This window comes from Microcebus murinus, chromosome 22 (genome assembly GCF_040939455.1).
Source record: "Microcebus murinus isolate Inina chromosome 22, M.murinus_Inina_mat1.0, whole genome shotgun sequence".
Lineage (NCBI taxonomy): Eukaryota > Metazoa > Chordata > Mammalia > Primates > Cheirogaleidae > Microcebus > Microcebus murinus.
In genome coordinates, this window is record NC_134125.1 from 1,238,672 (window position 1) to 1,255,271 (window position 16,600).

A 16,600-nucleotide genomic window follows, 5' to 3' on the forward strand; every position below is an offset into this window, starting at 1 on the left:
CTGCGAGCCAGCGAGGGGGGAGTCGCCCTTCTGCACGGCGGGAACGAGCTCCCCACGCACACGCCTCCTCCCCGACCCTCAAGCCCGTCCCTCCCTCCCTCTCTCTTTCTGTCTCTCTCTGTCTCTCTCTCTGTCTGTCTCTCTCTGTCTCTCTCTCTGTCTCTCTATCTCTCTCTCTGTCTCTGTCTCTCTCTCTGTCTCTCTCTCTCTGTCTCTCTCTGTCTCTCTGTGTGTCTCTCTCTCTGTGTCTCTCTCTGTCTCTCTCTGTCTCTGTCTCTCTGTCTGTCTCTGTCTGTCTCTCTCTGTCTCTCTCTCTGTCTCTCTATCTCTCTCTCTGTCTCTCTCTGTCTCTCTCTCTGTCTCTCTCTCTCTGTCTCTCTGTCTCTCTCTGTCTCTCTCTCTGTCTCTCTCTCTGTCTCTCTGTCTCTCTCTCTCTCTGGACGGCCGGCCACTGCCGACCCTGGTGAGTCCGAGCAGGGGTCGAGACTGGGACCTGACTATCCTCGGTCCTTCCGAGCACAGCAGAGAAACCACCTTTGGCCCGTCCCCACAATCCCAGATGCAGTACAAGGAGATGCCTTGTCACTGTAACCAAGGAGCTGCGGGTCTGGACACCAGCGGGCAGAGCTGCTGCGCCCTGCCAGGGCCGGCTCCCCCCAGACACGGCGAGGGGAGGGGACGGAGGGGCCGTTTGGTTTTGCTCCGTAAATAATGATCACAAAACAGACAGACAGGCCGGCACGGTGGCTCACGCCTGTCATCCCAGCATTCTGGGAGGCCAAGGTGGGAGGATCGTTTGAGCTGAGGAGTTTGAAACCAGCCTGAGCAAGAGCGAGACCCCGTCTCTACTAAAAATAGAAAGAAATTAGCTGGACAACTAAAAATATATAGAAAAAATTAGCCGGGCATGGTGGCGCATGCCTGTAGTCTCAGCTACTCGGGAGGCTGAGGCAGGAGGATCACTTGAGCCCAGGAGTTGGAGGTTGCTGTGAGCGAGGCTGCCGCCACGGCACTCACTGTAGCCCAGGCAACAGAGCGAGACTCTGTCTCTGGAAAAACAAACAAACTAACAAGCCTTGTTCTCATCAAGCCCTGAGCCGGGTGGCACAAACCGGCCCCTGGGGAAGTTTCTACCCTACAGAAAGGAGGGAGATGAGGCTACAGGGTGACCGAGCAATTGAGTCCAAGACGGAAGCTGGTGGGTGACCAGCTGCCAGAAACTAGGCAGCTCAGAGGTGACAAGGTCCCCAGGGGCAGGTGTCACCTCCCTGAGCCGTCTGTCCTTATCGGAGAAGCAGAGAGTGAGACAGGGCTGAGGCGAAAGTCGCTGGCCAGGACAAAGGTCCCTCCACCCTCCAAAAAAATAAAACAGAAAACAAATCCAAGAAAGGAAGGAAGAAAAAAAGAAAGCAAAGGTGATAAAATATTTGAAAACGGTCAGGATGCAAGCACCAACCAAGCAGACAGGAGCCCAGTAGGAAAAACCCGTGTGGTCAGGAACAAGGCAAGAAGGTCCCTCGATCCAATGTTGTACCAACTAACGCAACAGGGCAAAAAATAATAATAATAAAATACTAACAAAAAGTATATAGATTGCGTAGGATGCAATAAAACTATCTCTGTTTACAGATGGCATGATTTTCTACATAGAAAACACAAAAGAATCAACGACGACAAAAAACCTCTTCCAACTAACAAACGATTGCAGCCAGATTGCCAGACGCGGGATCAGTATACGAAAGTCAACCACTTCTCTGTACACCAGCAACGAACAAGCGGAATTTAAAGTTAAAACAGCAAGTTATCATTTATGCCAGCGCTCCAAAAAAAAAAAAAAAAGTAAAGAGAAATACTGAAGTATAAATCTAACCAAAGACGTGTCAGGTCTCTGCGAGGAAAAAGGCAAAACTCTGAAGAGAAAACGTAAACAAAAGGTACATGAAGGGAGCCATGTCCCGTGGTCACGGCCGGGAAGGCTGAGCGTTGCCTGGCTGTCACAGTGATCTATGTGCTCGGCACGACCCCATACTCCCAGCAAGCTCTTCTGTGGCTCTCAGCATCCTATTTCGAACTTTAGAACTAATGGTTAGAATTTGTTGATTCTACAACCGGGCCCGGTGGTTCACGCCTGTCATCCCAGCACTCTGGGAGGCCGAGGCGGGCGGATCACTCGAGGTCAGGAGTTCGAGACCAGCCTGAGCAAGAGCGAGACCCCGTCTCTACTATAAATAGAAAGAAATTAATTGACCAACTAAAAATATATAGAGAAAATTAGCCGGGCATGGTGGTGCATGCCTGTAGTCCCAGCTACTCGGGAGGCTGAGGCAGGAGGATCGCTTGAGCCCAGAAGTCTGAGGTTGCTGTGAGCGAGGCTGACGCCACGGCACTCACTCTAGCCTGGGCAACAAAGCGAGACTCTGTCTCAAAAATAAATAAATAAATAAGATGCAATCCGTGAGCGCGGGTGCGTTACGGCTGAGCATTGCGCCCAAGACAGACACTGTCAGTAGAAGGAGCCACGCCACAGCCGGGGAGGAGACACTGCCACAGCCGTGTGACGAGGGGGCCGCTGCCCGGAACACACGAAGGACTCTCACAACCCCGCAGCGGGGAAACAAGCGACCCGGGCAACCAGCCCTCGGGAGACTGGACAGGCGGCTCCCGGGACGCACACACGGCGCCCAGAGCGGACACTCGCCCCTGGGGGCCGCGCTCCGGGGCGGAGGCCGCCACTCACCGGGCGGGCTGAAGGTGGCCTCCCACGTCTTGGAGTTGTCCCGCGTGTACAGCTCCACGGAGCCCCGGCCGCCGCTGGAGCCGACCTTGAAGCCGTCGGAAATGACCTGCCCGCCGTACGCGGAAGGGACCGGTCTGGACTGCTCCCCTTGCATCTTCCAGAAGAAGGAGAACGTGACCCCTGGCGGGCGGGAAAGGACACGCGGGTTACCTGCCGACGGGAGCCTCCCTGCCTTCCGCTCTGCGCCTCCCCTTCCCCTCGTCCGAAGGCGGCGTACGCTGAGAAAGCACGCGGCGCCGTTGGGCGGCGTTTATTGCGGGCGCTTCTCCGAGAGCTTCACACGAATCGCGGCCTTTTGACTAGTGCCGGCGCCCGCCCCTGCGCCCATTGTGAGGACGCAGAAACTGAGGCCAACCTGCTCCAAGTCACCAAACCAGGGACCGACGCAGGTGGGTGCAAACCCCAAGAAGATCCGGGGCGGGGGCGGGGCGGGTGGACGTGGGGACCCCTCCCCGCCACCCACCCCCTGACGGGCATCGTCACGGTAGCGCCTTCCAGAGCCGCTGCCCTAAACGTCTCTGACAAAGAAAGGAGCCACCTCCCGCGTACGCTGGTTTATAAACAGCATTCTTCTAGAGATTTACGACGCCATGAACCTCCTCCCGTGCCCATAGACACAGCCTGGCGCCGCCGTTCTCCCGTCTGCGGGCGTCCCGTGGCAGACGGGCGTGGCCTTCTTCAGACAGCCGGCCCGCCGCGGGTCCCAGGCTCCCTCGGGCTTGGTGGAGACGCGGCTCCGTCCCAGGCAGAACCTGCGGCAGCCGTCTCCCCGCGCGGCTCGCCGGGGAGCTGACCGTCGCGGGGACGGGCGCTTCCGAGGTCCCCGGCAGCCACGGTCGCTCCGTCCCCACAGACGAGCCACGCCAGGTGCCCGAGGGGACAGGGCGGCGAGGGCTGCCCTGGAGACACCCCGGGAGCAGACTGCCAACTGCCGGCGAGGTCGGACCCAGCCCCGCGCCGGGGGAGGCGGCGTCCACGAGGGACTGATGGGCCACTCCCCCCGTCCCCTGACCTCCCTCCGTCACCGGGAGCCGACGGGCGCTCGGCACATGCCCGGTGACGGCACAGGGCGGCCACTGTGTCTCGGCACCTTTGTCAGCGTGGAGCACGGAGAGTGACGTCTGTAGCCCGGCCCTGAAGTCCTCTGGTTTATTTATTTACGTATTTTTCTGAGACAGAGTCTCGCTCTGTTGCCCAGGCTAGAGTGAGTGCCGTGGCATCGGCCTCGCTCACAGCAATCTCCAACTCCTGGGCTCAAGCAATCCTCCTGCCTCAGCCTCCCGAGTAGCTGGGACTACAGGCATGTGCCACCATGCCCAGCTAATTTTTTGTATATATATTAGTTGTCCAATTAATTTCTTTCTATTTATAGCAGAGACGGGGGGGTCTCGCTCTTGCTCAGGCTGGTCTCGAACTCCTGACCTCGAGCAATCTGCCCGCTTCCGCCTCCCAGAGTGCTGGGATGACAGGCGTGAGCCACCGCGCCCGGCCTGTTTTATTGTTTAATGTAAGAGGAACCCCCAAAGCCCAGCTCCTGATGGCGACGCTCGGTCCCGCCGCTCCCCCATCTCGCGAGTCTGGGGCCCCTCGCCGAAGGGGGTTTGAGGCTCAGGCCTGGCTGGGGCTGGTGGGAGTCTGGGGGCTCACTGTCGTGACACTGTGGGGCTCCCAGTGGCTCTATTCTGCCTCTAGGATCACTAAACCCCTTGGCCTGTCTCAGCATGTGTGTGTGACGTGTGTGTGCGTGTGTGTGGCATGTGTGTGCGTGTGTGTGGCATGTGTGTGCGTGTGTGCGAGCTAAGCCACCGCCTGGCCGGACTCCACCTATGGAAGTTGGAAGCAAACCCGGCTGCCCCCCAACCCCACCCCCAGCCGGCCCAGGCTCAGCAGTGAAGGGGTTTGGGGACGCTGAGAGAGGACCCCGGTGGGACGGTGGGTGGGCAGAGGAGGGAGGCAGTGGCAAAGTTGTTCCGGCCTTATGTATATAGACGGAACCAAGTTTAGACCTTAGAGCTAATCTTCCAAAGAGGTTAGGGGCAGAGTCTTAGAGAGTCACTGAATTAAAAGAAGACACTTGGCCGGGCGCAGTGGCTCACACGTGTGTAATCCTAAGCACTCTGGGAGGCCGAGGAGGGAGGATCGCTCTCGAGGTCAGGAGTTCGAGACCAGCCTGAGCAAGAGCGAGACCCCGTCTCTACTAAAAATAGAAATAAATTAATTGGCCAACTAAAAATATATAGAGAAGAAATGAGCCAGGCCTGGTGGCGCATGCCTGTCGTCCCAGCTGCCTGGGAGGCTGAGGCAGGAGGATCGCTTGAGCCCAGGAGTTTGAGGTTGCTGTGAGCGAGGCTGATGCCACGGCACTCACTCTAGCCTGGGCAACAGAGTGAGGCTCTGCCTCAATAAATAAATAAATGAATGAATGAATGAAGACACTTGTCCTTCATATGTGCAGATTGGCGTTTCGTTGCCGCCCATCCTTACTGAGATGCCCTAAAAATTAATATACTGGTTACGAGTCCTTCAAATGCGCTGTGACAACGTCTCAGGACGGTTGTGCTGCAGCGTGCCTTTGCCAGTTCAAAGCCCGGATGTGATTGACAGAAACATGGAAAACTGCATGATTTTTATGATCCTGGTTTGGGATTTCTCCATTTCATTTTCTAATACAAGAGGAATCTCGAAAAACTACAGGGAGCCTGGACCTCTCTGGACCTCCGAAGGCTCCAGCATGTCACGGGGTCACCGAGGAGAGCAAAAGTCCCTCAAATTGCCCCGTGATTTCCGAGGGCACACTGTGCTCTGGGGGTACAGAAGCCAGGAAGACCCCCCAGGCCCTCTGGCCGCCTCTCCCCACACTCTGAAGCAGCCAGATTCGCAGGGAAGTGAGCGCAGCCCGTTGTGAAATTTTTGTTATGAAACACATTCCCAGTAGGATTCGGGAAAGTTAATTTTTTCCAAAAACCCTGCTGTGTTGAAAAATTCCTTTCACTCAATTCAACATGATCCTGTCTCGGCCAAATGTCTTTCTGTCCAGAAGAAAAATTAAAAAATAACAGCATTGCACATGGGGTTAGGTGAGAGGAGGGCCCATATCTTGATTTCCCATTTGGTTAACTTGAGGCTTCTATTTAAATATTAATTCATGTCTTCGCAGAGTCTTAAAAGATTCACAATGAGCCTTCAGCATTAGCATTTTTTTTTTTTTTTTTTGAGACAGAGTCTCACTCTGTCATCTGGGCTACAGTGCCGTGGCGTCAGCCTAGCTCACAGCAACCTCAAACTCCTGGGCTCAAGCGATCCTCCTGCCTCAGCCTCCCAAGTAGCTGGGACTACAGGCATGCGCCACCATGCCCCGCTAAGTTTTTCTATATATATTTTTAGTTGTCCAGCTAATTTCTTTCTATTTATAGTAGAGACGGGGGTCTCGCTCTTGCTCAGGCTGGTTTCCAACTCCTGACCTTGAGCGATCCTCCCGTCCCGGCCTCCCAGAGTGCTGGGATGACAAGCGTGAGCCGCCGCGCCCGGCCTGCTGTGTGCATTTTTTTAAGGAAGTTTTTTTTCCTCCCCCCTTTACAAGGTTAAATGTTTTGATCTCACGTCTCCGTGGGGGCCACACCTCTCGGCCTCGGGGACAAGGCTCTGTTGGGACAGCAGCCACCTGTGTCCCTCCCTGCCCCGGCCCCGGCGTTTGCCTTGTGGGTGCGTCCCGCAGTTGGGGAGAACTACGTGCTCACACCTGTGCTGGCCCGAGGACAGGGGTGAGGGGGTGGCTCCCCAACAATGACCGAATACAGCAGGCGCCAACTACTCACCCTCGGGGCCGCAGCGCGCAGGGTTGCTGAGGCAGGAGCTCTGGAACCTGCCGTAGTAGAGGAGCATGACCCCCTTCTCCTCCTTGAGGTAGATGCCTTTGTTGACCCGGCCCTCCACGATGTCTGGGCGAGACAGAGGAGCCGTGCGTCAGCGACCGCGCGAGACTCGAGGCCCGGAGGCGCGCGTCAGACCCACAGCGTATATACAATGCCCGCCGCCATTCATCTTTCTAATTTTATTACACGTCCATGATCTGCATCTCTCTATGATAGTAATGTCATAGACCGGATCAATATTTGACTGTCAATAATTACATTATAGATAATTTAGGGTTGAAGGGTTAGATGATAAATTAGTACTAAATCCCGTTAATATCATATTTGTGTAAGATGTGTGTTATAATGTCACAGTTATTACATTTGCCCGCAGGTGCACTCCTCGAGGGCCTTGACCCTAACCTGCCACCGTCCTGAACTCTGGTGGCCTCCGCATGTTTTGTGCGTCCTCCCGGGGGCTCCCACCCCCCACTGAACGTCCCACGCGAAAGATCCCAGCGCGAGTGTGTACGTAAAGCTACGACTGAACTCCCTCTCCTTATGAGTTGTTCTTGAAAGCCCCTAATCCCAGACATGTGTCCTCAGGATTTAAAAAAAAAAAAAAATCCATTCTCAGACTCTATGGGGAAAACTCATAGTTATGTTTTTTTGTTTTTGTTTTTGTTTTTGAGACAGAGTCTCACTCTGTTGCCCGGGCTAGAGTGAGTGCCGTGGCGTCAGCCTCGCTCACAGCAACCTCCAAGAGTAAGGATTAAGTCCTCTTATTTTTAGTTGGCCAATTAATATCCTTGTATTTTTAGTAGAGACGGGGTCTTGCTCTTGCTCAGGCTCAGGCCGGTTTCGAACTCCTGACCTTGAGCGATCGTCCACGACCCTACGTGGGCATGCAGAGGGGCTACCTGGTCTTTCGACACGGCCCCCACCCCGCTCGGCTCTCCCAGCACGCTGTCCTGTGTGTGGCCGAATCGAGGGGCCTCTGTGTTCCTCCTCACACTCTTAAAACCCATCATGTTTTTATTCAGCCCATCGATTGCTGGGAGAGGTCTGTACGGTGCAGACGTGAATGGATCACTAGTGGCTGCACAACAATATCCGGCTATTGGATTGGGAAAGTTAGCATCGGAGGCCAGGCCAAGTGAGGTGGCTCACGCCTGTCATCCTAGCACTCTGGGAGGCCGAGGCGGGAGGATCACTCAAGGTCAGGAGTTCGAGACCAGCCTGAGCAAGAGCGAGACCCCCGTCTCTACTATAAATAGAAAGAAATTAATTGGCCAACTAATATATATAGAAAAAACTAGCCGGGCATGGTGGCGCATGCCTGTAGTCCCACCTACTCAGGAGGCTGAGGCAACAGGATTGCTTGAGCCCAGGAGTTTGAGGCTGCTGTGAGCTAGGCTGACGCCACGGCACTCACTCTAGCCTGGGCAACAAAGCGAGACTCTGTCTCAAAAAAAAATGAAAACCAGCCTTGCTTTTCCATTCAAAGGGCCTGCTCTGCCTGCGCCAAAGCACAGGCTCTGTCTAAAAATCCAAATATTTCTCATGTTTAGAAAAGGTCTCCTCCTGCGTCTATTTTGTGCTGAAAACAAGCAGCCTGTTCAGAAAGTGCCGGCAACCTGAAGGGCTCGTCCCACCTCCTGATGTACCTGGACCTGTGACACCTGCCTCAGGGTCAGCCCTACGTGGCCACCGCTGACACCTGGGCCTGCTGCACCTGCCGGGGACATTGGCTCCTCTGCCGGCCACGGCAGAGAGAACGCCCACGACCCCGAGGGCGCCGGCCTTAGAACTCGCAGACCAGACGGGTCGCAGAGCGAAGGGGCGCTGCTCACCTACGGTCGCAGAGAGGTTGGAGTAGGCAGAGTCGTTGGTGTGCACAAAGGTAGAGTTATGGGGAGGGGGCACAGTGAGGTTGTGGGTTCGCAACACTGGGGGGGAAGACAAAAGAGAAAAGCACAAAACATGAGTGAGACAAAAACACACGGACGGACACGACATATCTCTCAACCCACGACTCGCAGCGGGAGGCCCAGCCGGGCCGGCAGAAGGACTCCTCTCTCCTCTCCGCTCCCGCCTCCCCTCCCCGCGGCCCCCACGGCCGGCCCCCTCCCGGCCCCGCTCCTTGTCCCAAAGCCGGGGCGCGACGGCTGCTGGATTTGGTGCCGGCCATGGCTCCCGGCTGCCGCCGGCTCCAGCTCCCAGGCGGACACTCGGTTGAGAGATACGAACTTGAACTTGGCCGCTTACAGAACGGCCTTCACGGAAGGGTTAATGAGTGGTGACAATGTCACGAGGACGGATGAGACAGAGACACGGCGTGAGGACAACCGCGTGGGGCACGACACACGGACGAGACGCGGACGGTTCGCAGACAGAGGGCAAAGCCGCGCCCCCCGGCAGGAGCTGTTGGAGGCCACCGGCTGTCCGCGACGGCACACTGTGCTGATGGACCCCACTCCGTCCCTTCCCCTTACGAAGCCTGTCATCAATGTAAAACACACCGGGACGGTCGTGACTCGAGGAACAGCGCCCGCGGGGAGGCGCCGTGAGACCGTCACCGTGCCGTGTTGCGGAACAGATGTCGACATATTAGAGGTTTCCTAGAAGCCAACACGCTCAGCGAGCAAAACCCCCCGCAGCGTGTAACCGCACGCCGTGGGCCGTTCTGCCACCCTAGGAGAGGGCTTTTTCACGGGTCAAGGCTTTCCGAACGCCAAGAGCGACTGGTTCCACCCACAACAGGGAGCTCATTTGCGGGGCGGGGAGAGAGGAAGCACGCCCACGGCTATCGGGGCTCTCGTCCGCAATAACTCCTGAAGTTGTCGTTGCCGGGTCCCGAACACTGAGCTACTTCAACAACGCGCTTCCGCTTGGTGAACATGATCCCCTTTCAGTCGGCTTTAAATTAAAGGCCCCGAGAAAGGAAAACCAGATTACAGCGAGGGGACGCAGTTTCTTTTAACCTGTGCCAGTCGCACAGCAAACTTGCTCAGGGAGTGTTTTAAAAGCCCTGCAACACTGAATGTTCACAGGAGCGAGCAAAATGCCAGCGTGCGAGTGTGGGAAGGAGGGTAACCAGCAGTCTGTGGCTTTTGGGAAAAGAAAAAAAAACGCATGACACAGAACCAGCGTAGAGACCACTGAAGCATTGACAGGGCCGGCTCACAGTGAGACGCCTTCTGTATACCTCTGCCGTCTGACACGTCCAACAGCACTAAGTCCATGAAGATAAAAACATAGGGCCGGGCGCGGTGGCTCACGCCTGTCATCCCAGCACTCTGGGAGGCTGAGTGGGGAGGATTGCTCGAGGTCTGGAGTTCAAGACCAGCCTCAGCAAGAGCGAGACCCCGTCTCTCATAGAAAGAAATTAGCTGGACAGCTAAAAATAAATAGAAACAAAAATTAGCTGGACATGGTGGCGCATGCCTGTAGTCCCAGCTACTTGGGAGGCTGAGGCAGGAGGATCACTTGAGCCCAGGAGTCTGAGGTTGCTGTGAGCTAGGCTGACGCCATGGCACTCACTCTAGCCCGGGCAACAGAGTGAGACTCTGTCTCAAAAAAATAAAATAATGGCTGGGCGCGGTGGCTCATGCCTGTAATCCTAGCTCTCTGGGAGGCCGAGGTGGGCGGATCGCTAGAGGTCAGGAGTTCGAAACCAGCCTGAGCAAGAGCGAGACCCCATCTCTACTATAAATAGAAAGAAATTAATTGGCCAACTAATATATATAGGAAAAACTAGCCGGGAATGGTGGTGCATGCCTGTAGTCCCAGCTACTTGGGAGGCTGAGGCAGGAGGATCACTTGAGCTCAGGAGTTGGAGGTTGCTGTGAGCGAGGCTGACGCCATGGCACTCACTGTAGCCTGGGCAACAAAGTGAGACTCTGTCTCAAAAAAAAAAAAAAAAAAAAGAAAGAAAGAAATTAGCTGGACAACTAAAAATAAATAGAAAACAAATTCAGCCGGGCATGGTGGCGCATGCCTTTAGTCCCAGCTACTCGGGAGGCTGAGGCAAGAGGATCGCTTGAGCCCAGGAGTCTGAGGTTGCTGTGAGCTAGGCTGACTCCATGACACTCTAGCCCGGGCAACAGAGTGAGACTCTGTCTCAAAAAAATAAAATAAAATAAGATAAACAACAAAAAATTTTTTAAAAAAGGTAAAAATGATCCCAAATCTGTCCAGATTTAGAGTTGGGAAAAGGTTCTTATTGCAATGGGGAAAAATGCTCAGGGGTATCTTGGGTTTCCCCTACTAGCAAATGTAGGAGCTGAGTCAAATAGAGACACAGTTTCCCACGGAACTGGGCCCCTGGGAAGCCGGCAGGCGACGCTGGGTCTTCTCGAGGGTCGCCGCTGTGCGGGGAGCGGGCAGTCAGTCAGTGCCCTTGTGAGCGACCCTCAGCCGGCACGACCTTTGGCCCCTGCTGCACACAGGCCCCTGCCTGGGCGGACACGGAGACCGTGCCGGTCTGGCCGAGCTGGAAGACGTGCTCCGGACTCACCCACAGACGGATCCGGACGGCAGCCTCCGCCCTGAGGCTGGGGAGACGCACATTCCGATCGTGTCTGAGTCGGAAACGCTGCGCTTCAACGCGCGGTAGTGCTGTGTGTGGAAGTTCTAGCGAAACCCTCTGCGACAGTTTCGAGGGGGGAGAGACGCCGACATTCGCCCGACAGTCTCCTCCGGCCCAGTTTCCACTCCGAGCAGACCCCTCCCACGTCCGCCCCCCACCCCGTGGCACGTGGCCTCCCCGACCACGGCGCCCTCGCCACCGCCCGCCCGCGTGTACCTCCGGTGGTGTCCTGCAGCTCGCGGATCCCGTCCACGCTCTCCAGCGGCCAGTAATGGGAGGCAGAAGCCAGGACCTCAAACCCTGGGGGAAGAAGAGGGAGAACGTCGGGTCGCGCTGGGAGGGGGGAGAGCTGCCGATAAATGGGTGGGGGGAGAGCCCCGCGACCGCCACCACCCAGGGAGACGTGGAAAAGGCAGCGGGTAAAAACCAGCACTCGCTCTCGGTTCAAAACACGTCTCGTGGCCGGGCACGGCGGCTCACGCCTGTCATCCCAGCACTCTGGAAGGCCGAGGCGGGAGGATCGCTCGAGGTCAGGAGTTCCAAACCAGCCTGAGCAAGAGCGAGACCTCGTCTCTACTATAAATAGAAACAAATTAATTGGCCAACTAAAAATATATAGAAAAAATCAGCCGGGCATGGTGGTGCATGCCTGAAGTCCCAGCTACTCGGGAGGCCGAGGCAGGAGGATTGCTTGAGCCCAGGAGTTGGAGGTTGCCGTGAGCCAGGCTGACGCCACGGCACTCACTCCAGCCTGGGCAACAGAGTGAGACTCTGTCTCAAAAAAAATAAAAAATAAAAGAGGAAGAAACTAACAGCAATATCCTGCCAGACCTCGTTTGAGGTACTTAACAAACACGTCCTCGCTTTGTCCTCAGGCTGATCTGTAAGAGCATTGTCCTCCTGGCCTCTTAGTGAAGACAAGGCGGCGTGAACGCCGTGCTCAGAATCGCGCCGCGTGCTGTTGCGGACGCGACACGCACACGCGTGTCCGAGCTCGCGTCTGGTCTTCCACCGTCCCTCCGTGTTTCCTCCCCACCGGCTCAAAGTTCCCTTTTCGCTCCTTGCACCCCGAGCAGGCAGGACCTTTTGCAGACACATATCGCCTGTCCTGCTCTTCTCGCTCGATGCTGTGCAAAAGATTTAACTTATCTGTGTCTGGTCCCCACAGTTGGGTGTGGGGGACAGTCCCTCGGGCGGCCGCCCCACTGACAGCGAGCTTGGCCACCCTCCCACCAACGGAGCGCCGACAGCTTCCCGTGTCTGCTCCCACGCGTGTGCTCTAACACATGTGTGCTCTAACACGCGTGTGTGCTCTAACACGCGTGGCTCCGCGCACGGAATATTAATACTAATCTTTTCTTGGGTGAGTCCCCCGCGATTAGTTCCCAGAAGTGGAAATAGTGGTCCGGATGACTAAAGAATCATCAACCGCCCTAAACATCTGCTAGATCATTGGAAAGTAAAAATAAAGTAATCTTTGTGCTATTCTTTGTAAAAAGAATAAATAAATAAGACTTTTTAAAGAGGAGATAATAGGATCATTATTTCCAAATGATGTCGGCCTGATAACCAAAGTGAAAAACCATTACGAATAAGAAAAGAATTTGGTAAGTGAAAAACTATTACAAACGGTAAAAGAATCTAGCAAAAGGCTTCTACGAATGTAATATACAAATGTCGATAGCTTTCCTGCGTTCCAACAACAGTGGTATTAAAAAAAAAAGAAGAAGAAGAAGAAGAAAAGTTTTCATTTATAAGTGTAGCCCATTAAGAGAAAACAGTTAAGAAGAAAAGAACAAGAATGGTACAAGATTCACAGAAAGAAAACAAAAAATACAAAATAATATGGAAGGATGTTAACCCTTCCATAAATGACAAACTTAATCTGTTCTTGGAAAAGCAGACTCAAGGTCATAAAAATGTCAACCATTCGATAATTAATCTATAAATATTAAGAAATTTGCTGTAAAAAGGCTGAGAGAATTTCTCGAGAGGAAAATCTGATTGTGGAGGTTATACAAAAAAATAAATGTTCATAGTCCATTTCTGACGAAAAAAAAACAAAAACAAAAACAAAAAAATAAATAAGCAAGAATAACCGGCCAGACGCAGTGCCTCACGCCTGTCATCCTTGCACTCTGGGAGGCCAAGGCAGGTGGATTGCTCGAAGTCAGGAGTTCGAAACCAGCCTGAGCAAGAGTGAGACCCCATCTCTACTATAAATAGAAAGAAATTAATTGGCCAACTAATACATAGAGAAAAAATTAGCCGGGCATGGTGGCGCATGCCTGTAGTCCCAGCTACTCGGGAGGCTGAGGCAGGAGGATCGCTTGAGCCCAGGAGTTTGAGGTTGCTGTGAGCTAGGCTGACGCCACAGCACTCACTCTAGCCTGGGCAACAAAGGGAGACTCTGTCTCAAAAGAAAAAAAAAACAAGAAAACCTGAAGAAGGAAGATAAAAGGTTAGTGAGAGAGAACACTCACTTGAGGCAGGACATCGTATGAGACTTAAGATGACTTGTCACAAACAAATAGTTTGCTGGAAGAAAAGCCCACCAACACTCCCAAGTACATGTGGACATTTGCTTATGATTAAGGTAGTATTTTAAATCAGAGGGAAAATATCATTCAGCAAAAGGTATTGGAACCAGCTAGCCCTCTGGGAAACATCAAGATCCCTACCTCACTCCTAACACTGTAACCATTTCCAGATGGATCAAAATTGAAATGTTACAAAACAAAACATAAAAGCCTCTGAGGGAAACAGATTATAAATCTGACTGCATACATTCTTTTAACTTTCCTTATGGAAAAAAAAATATCAAGCTAAATCAAACTGAGGAATTACGTTTACATAACACGTATGACAGAAACATACGGATTTCTCTTCAGCTGTGTTAAATTTATTACATTAATAAAACTCTATTACTGGCCCGGCGCGGTGGCTCAAGCCTGTAATCCTAGCACTCTGGGAGGCCGAGGCGGGCGGATTGCTCGAGGTCGGGAGTTCGAAACCAGCCTGAGCGAGACCCCATCTCTACTAAAAATAGAAAGAAATTAATTGACCAACTAAAAGTATATATACAAAAAAAAATTAGCCGGGCATGGTGGCGCATGCCTGTAGTCCCAGCTACTCGGGAGGCTGAGGCAGGAGGATCACTTGAGCCCAGGAGATTGAGGTTGCTGTGAGCTAGGCTGACGCCATGGCACTCACTCTAGCCTGGGCAACAAAGTGAGACTCTGTCTCAAAAAAAAAAAAAAAAAAACCAACTCTATTACTATTAAGAAAAAACAAACCAACAGAACAGCGGGGCCAAGGACACAATCGGACAGTTCAAAGAAAAAGAAACACGAATTATTTTTAAATATAGGAAATGATGTTCAACCTTGCTCGTAATTTTTTTAAAAAGCGTGTTAAAAACCACAGTGACACAGCCTGTCAGAGCTCCCCTATCACACCGGCAATCGAAAAGTCAGATGCGCCAAGTTGACAACTTCTACCCCGCTTCTGATGGGAGTTCAAACCAGCACAGCTTTCCTGGCAGGCAATCTGGCGATACCTGTCCACGCTGCGACTGTACGTTTCCTTGGATCTAGTGATCCCGCTCCTGGGAATCTGTGCTGGAGACATGCTCACATAAATGATCAAAGACACATACACGAGGTTTGTTTGTTGCAGGGTTGTTTATAGCGTCAGAAGCCTGAGAGAAGCTTGCGTGCCGGTGGACAGAGGAGGGCTGCTGAACAAACACGGCACATCCGTGCAAGGCCCAGTGCGTAGCTGGCCTGGACACGAAGGCTCGTACACGGAATGATGGAGAATGTTCTTTGATTGACATCGTTAAGTGCTGAAACATCAAGGTGAGAAAAGAAAATGTGCGTGCCGTGAGCTGTCCGTGCAAAATACAGGTGTTCGTGGCAGGGAGGGAGGGAAAGAGAGAGGGAGGGAGAGTGAAATGTGTGGATGGAAACCCCAGAAACCAATGCCAGTGTTTTGGGCATGAAAAAATTGAGGATCTGGGTGTCCTGTGTAAGAAGAAGGTTTACATCGTATTATATTTCTGTTCTATTTGAACTTTGGGACCTGCATTCCTTTAAAAGTATTTTTTCTTTTTTTGAGATAGAGCCTCACTCTGTTGCCCAGGCTGGAGTGCCATGGTGTCAGCTTAGCTCATAGCAACCTGCAACTCCCGGGCTCAAGCGATCCTCCTGCCTCAGCCTCCCGAGTAGCTGGGACTACAGGCGTGTGCCACCATGCCCGGCTAATTGTTTCTCTATATATTTTTAGTTGGCCAATTAATTTCTTTCTATCTTTAGTAGAGACGGGGTCTCGCTCTTGCTCGGGCTGGTCTCGAACTCCTGACCTTGAGCGATCCTCCCGCCTCGGCCTCCCAAGAGTGCTGGGATGACAGGCGTGAGCCACCGCACGCGGCCTCCAGTAGAACTTTGGGACCTGCATTCCTATGAAAGTGTTTTAAGACCTGCCGTCACAGTGAAAATGACCGTCAGGCGTGTCCGCGCTAAACGCCAGGCGGGAACCGAAGCAGCCGCCTAACGTCCCCACTTTTGCCTCCATGCCGCTGAGCACCCGCACACGCCCCGGCCGCCGGCTCCTTTCTCAGTTCCCGTCTGTCACCTCAGCGCTGCACACGCGAGTCCGAAATGCGAACCGGGAACAAAGCTCGCCGATGGCATACGCCAGGGGTCCTCAAACTTTTTAAACAGGGGCCCCCGTTCACTGTCCCTCAGACCGTTGGAGGGCCGGACTATCGTTTAAAAAAAAAACTATGAACAAAGTCCTATGCACACTGCACGTGTCTTATTTTGAAGTAAAAAAACAAACGGGCAGAAACACCCACACGTGGCCCGCGGGCCGTGGTTTGAGGACGCCCGGCACATGCTACAGAGGAGAATCCAGACGACACGCGTCTCTCCCCCGAGTGCCGGGACGTGACGCCGACCTCGGTCGACCTGCAGCGGGGGCGGCCCTGCTATGGCAACGCGGCAGCGAGAATCCGAGACGCAAAGGTGGAAAACGTTCGTTTTCATTTCTGCCACGCTGTCCTCCCCCCGTTCTCTAAAATCTGGGATGTTCATTCTGCAGAGAAGCAAGCCTCGGTGACTGGTTTGTGCATCTGGGGGAAGAGTCTCAAACGGCAGCAACATCTGCTCCTCAGACAGCAGGTGCAGCATCTGCAGAACTCCCGTCTGCATAAAGTGAGCCCCCTGGACACGAGATTCTTCCTGTCGTTCCCGCCTGCAAATGGCCACCGTCGGTTCCGGGTGGAAAGGGGGGACAGAGGGAAGGGAGGGTGTCTCGTTCGCCTCGGAAGACGCACCCCAAAGCCAGGCAGGGTCCACA

General features: G+C 53.7%; 1 protein-coding gene across 1 annotated transcript in view; it reads right to left on the reverse strand.

Moving 5' to 3' along the window:
• ADGRD1 (adhesion G protein-coupled receptor D1) overlaps nucleotides 1-16,600 on the reverse strand; it is an 84,509-nt gene that overhangs the window by 63,480 nt on the left and 4,429 nt on the right. Inside the window, exons 3-6 of the mRNA XM_075996415.1 lie at nucleotides 11,456-11,539; nucleotides 8,502-8,597; nucleotides 6,613-6,735; nucleotides 2,738-2,917 (exon numbers count right to left, since the gene is read on the reverse strand). Of these exons, the coding sequence (XP_075852530.1) occupies nucleotides 2,738-2,917; nucleotides 6,613-6,735; nucleotides 8,502-8,597; nucleotides 11,456-11,539 (483 nt within the window). The remainder of the gene's footprint in view (nucleotides 1-2,737; nucleotides 2,918-6,612; nucleotides 6,736-8,501; nucleotides 8,598-11,455; nucleotides 11,540-16,600) is intronic.